At 50.2% G+C, this 2,755-nt stretch overlaps 1 protein-coding gene across 1 annotated transcript; it reads right to left on the bottom strand.

Moving 5' to 3' along the window:
- Positions 1 to 717: 717 nt before the first annotated feature.
- Positions 718 to 1,386, bottom strand: LOC102395257 (cytochrome c oxidase subunit 6A2, mitochondrial). The gene is made up of 3 exons (XM_006070378.3): positions 1,227 to 1,386; positions 943 to 1,079; positions 718 to 846 (listed from the first exon to the last, which is right to left on the bottom strand). Exons 1-3 carry the CDS (start codon positions 1,297 to 1,299, stop codon positions 763 to 765), a joined length of 294 nt encoding a protein of 97 aa, XP_006070440.1. The 5' UTR covers positions 1,300 to 1,386; the 3' UTR covers positions 718 to 762.
- Between the last annotated feature and the right edge of the window lie 1,369 nt (positions 1,387 to 2,755).

Below are 2,755 nucleotides of genomic sequence, written 5' to 3'. Positions count from 1 at the left end.
GAGGCCAAAAGTAGTTCTGTGTGTGTGTGTGTGTTGGTCATGGGTTTCCGCTCAGGCTCCCTTGTAATGACAAGTGAGCTGACTGTCCTAGAAGGTGAATGAAATATCCAGAGCGTGAACCCTTGAATGGGGTCCCCGGAAGCTAGGAGAATCAGACTTCCAGAAAAGAAGCATCTCACTTCCCCCAAATAATACAGAAGACCCGCGAACGATGGTGTAGAGCATGACTGAAATATTCCAAATCCAAAATTAGCTCAAGAAGCCTCTCACATGGGTCTGTAGATCTGTGTTTGAAATCACTATCGTCTCCACACAGCGGGAACTCAGAGAGGCCCTCAGGGCGTGTCAGGCAACGCGGGTTACTTCAGGGCCTGCAGCCCTGAGTTCCCACCGGGCCTCTGTGAGCTGCCTGAATTTCAGTCATTTAATCTCTGAGCATCTCAAATTCCTCCTCTGGAGAAAAGAGAACCGAAATTATACCTTGCTCTCAGGGTTATCATGAGAAATCAGTGTATGTGAAAGCCTTTTACAACCTAGAGCCTTAATCATGAATAGGTGAAAGGGGAGGGGCTATCTCCTACCTGTCCATCAAGGATGCTCCCTGGAGTCCCTGGGGAGTCAGGCTCTCCGGAAGAGCACGTGGAGCACCCACTGCACTGTGCGCATGCGCCCAGCTCGAACCAGCCCCGCCCCGTGGTCCCCAAGGAGCCGCGGACACACAGCTTCCACAATTTTATTGTGTCTGGGGGCATCAGCCAAGCCTCAAGGCTTTTCGTAGCCCGTGGGCAGAGGGTTGACCCGGGGATTGTGGAAAAAAGTGTGGTTGCCGTCTCCCCATGAGAAGGGCTGTGGAGAGAGAGGGAAGGGGAGCGAGATGTCAGTATGGGGGTCCCCCATCCCCTGGCTCACCCGCCCACTCGCGTCCGCAAGGGGTCGGTGTACCTTGGTGCGGATCCGGAGGTGATGGTAAGGAATGAACGCCGGGCGCTCGCGGTGGCCCGAGTGGAGCCAGGAGTTGAGGGTGCAGAGGGCCACGCTCGGGAGCGCCAGCCCGAAAGTCAGGAAGCGCCAGGTGCGGGCTGCAGCAGAGGGTGGGGGAGGAAGCCAGAGGTGAGAGAGAGATAGGAGGGTCGCCAGGACGCTGAAAGGCCCCAGGAGCAGGGGGTGAGGGGGAAACCAAGGGACAAGGTCAGGAAGCCACAGGGTCAGGCCCCAGCTGCACTCACCTCCTGTCCCGCCATGGTCTCCCTTGGCCGCACTGGCCAAGCCCCGACTCAAGGACTTCAGAGGCAAAGCCATGTCGGTGGCAGAAGCTGGGGACAAGGGCACTGTCCTTTCCTTCTCCTTCAGTGAGGCCTCGGTTCCCCTCCCCTCTGTTCCTGCCAATCACCTGTTGAGTCCCTTGAATTGGTGGCTATTTTTAGGGGGGTTCTATATTTAAAATGAGGCCTGACTGGCAAGAGGTCTTTCTCTCCAGGAGGCTTGCTCTACTTTGCCTCTTATTTTGGTAAGGGGGCATTTAAAGTACAATATGCCTTTCTTTTTATAGTTGGAGGGAATTAATTTTGCTCAATACTCTAGACCCAGTGATTGGCACAGAGTAGGCCTTTAATAAATATTTGTAGAATGAATGAAGTGTCTTTTTGGATCTCAGGTCTTTTCAGGTGTATACTGTATAATAATTTGTACCTTAAATGATCTCAGTGAAGTTTAAGTAAAGTAACAGAGGAAGTTTTAGTAACTTGTTGAACAGTTAAATGTTATGTATAGTATTGCTAAATTATTCTGGGGCCCTCACTGAGCTATAATGAAATTCTTCCTACAGTCGCTTTTTCCCAGTTGGACTTTGGAATTGCTACTGAGAAGACGGGGCCCTATTTCATTTACAGTTACTTGATTTCTTTGTCCACACGCAGTCCAACTCTTAAATCTCCTCCCTATTCAAGATTATGGCTCTTGGTAAAAACAAAAAAAGGAGTATTTTTACCCGAAAAAGTCCTAGGTGCCTCTCTCCCACTCAGAGTTTTGATGGTCATCACCAAACAATTCCTTGGGGATTCCCATCCCTTAGTCTCACCCTGGAAAATCCCACTAAGAGCTCTTCTGTCTGGTGCTTGGCCATTGGCCCAAGGGCTTCTAGCATCCTCTGCTGTTGTCGCCCTCTTGTGGCGCACATGCTCAAGTACACCTATTGCAGAAACTGATGAGACCATCCTGGCAATTTGTGATAATCTCATTACTACAGATGCTGGGCTTCCTGGATGGCCCAATGAGTAAAGAACTTGCCTGCAGTGCAGAAGACACAGGAGACGTGGGTTTGATCCCTGGGTTGGGAATATCTCCTGGAGGAGAAAATGGCAATCCACTCCAGTATTCTTGCCTGAAAAATTCCATGGACAGTGGAGCCTGGTGGGCAACAGTCCAAAGGGTCACTAAGAGTCAGATACGACTGAGCAACTAAACACAGATGTGTGGGAAAAAGGCACTGGGCCCAAATAAAAAGCACTTTTTAGTTGCTTTTCTATGTTATTGCTATAGAAATAACCACGATCTCATTGACTGGCAGGCAAAGCGACTGGGAAGATTTAATTACGTGTGGTCACTTCGTTGGTCACTTTGGTTAACTTTCCAAGTGTGTCCACATTGGAAAGAAAGCAAGGATAAAAGAATCTGAGTTTGGGGACTTCCCTGGTGGTTCAGTGGCTAAGACTGTGAGCTCTCAATGCAGGGGGCTTGAGTTTGAGCCCCGATTGGG

The sequence above is a fragment of the Bubalus bubalis genome, chromosome 24 (genome assembly GCF_019923935.1).
Source record: "Bubalus bubalis isolate 160015118507 breed Murrah chromosome 24, NDDB_SH_1, whole genome shotgun sequence".
Taxonomy (NCBI): Eukaryota; Metazoa; Chordata; class Mammalia; order Artiodactyla; family Bovidae; genus Bubalus; species Bubalus bubalis.
The sequence above is the reverse complement of the archived record's forward strand: the minus strand, read 5'-3'. Positions and strand labels throughout refer to the sequence as shown.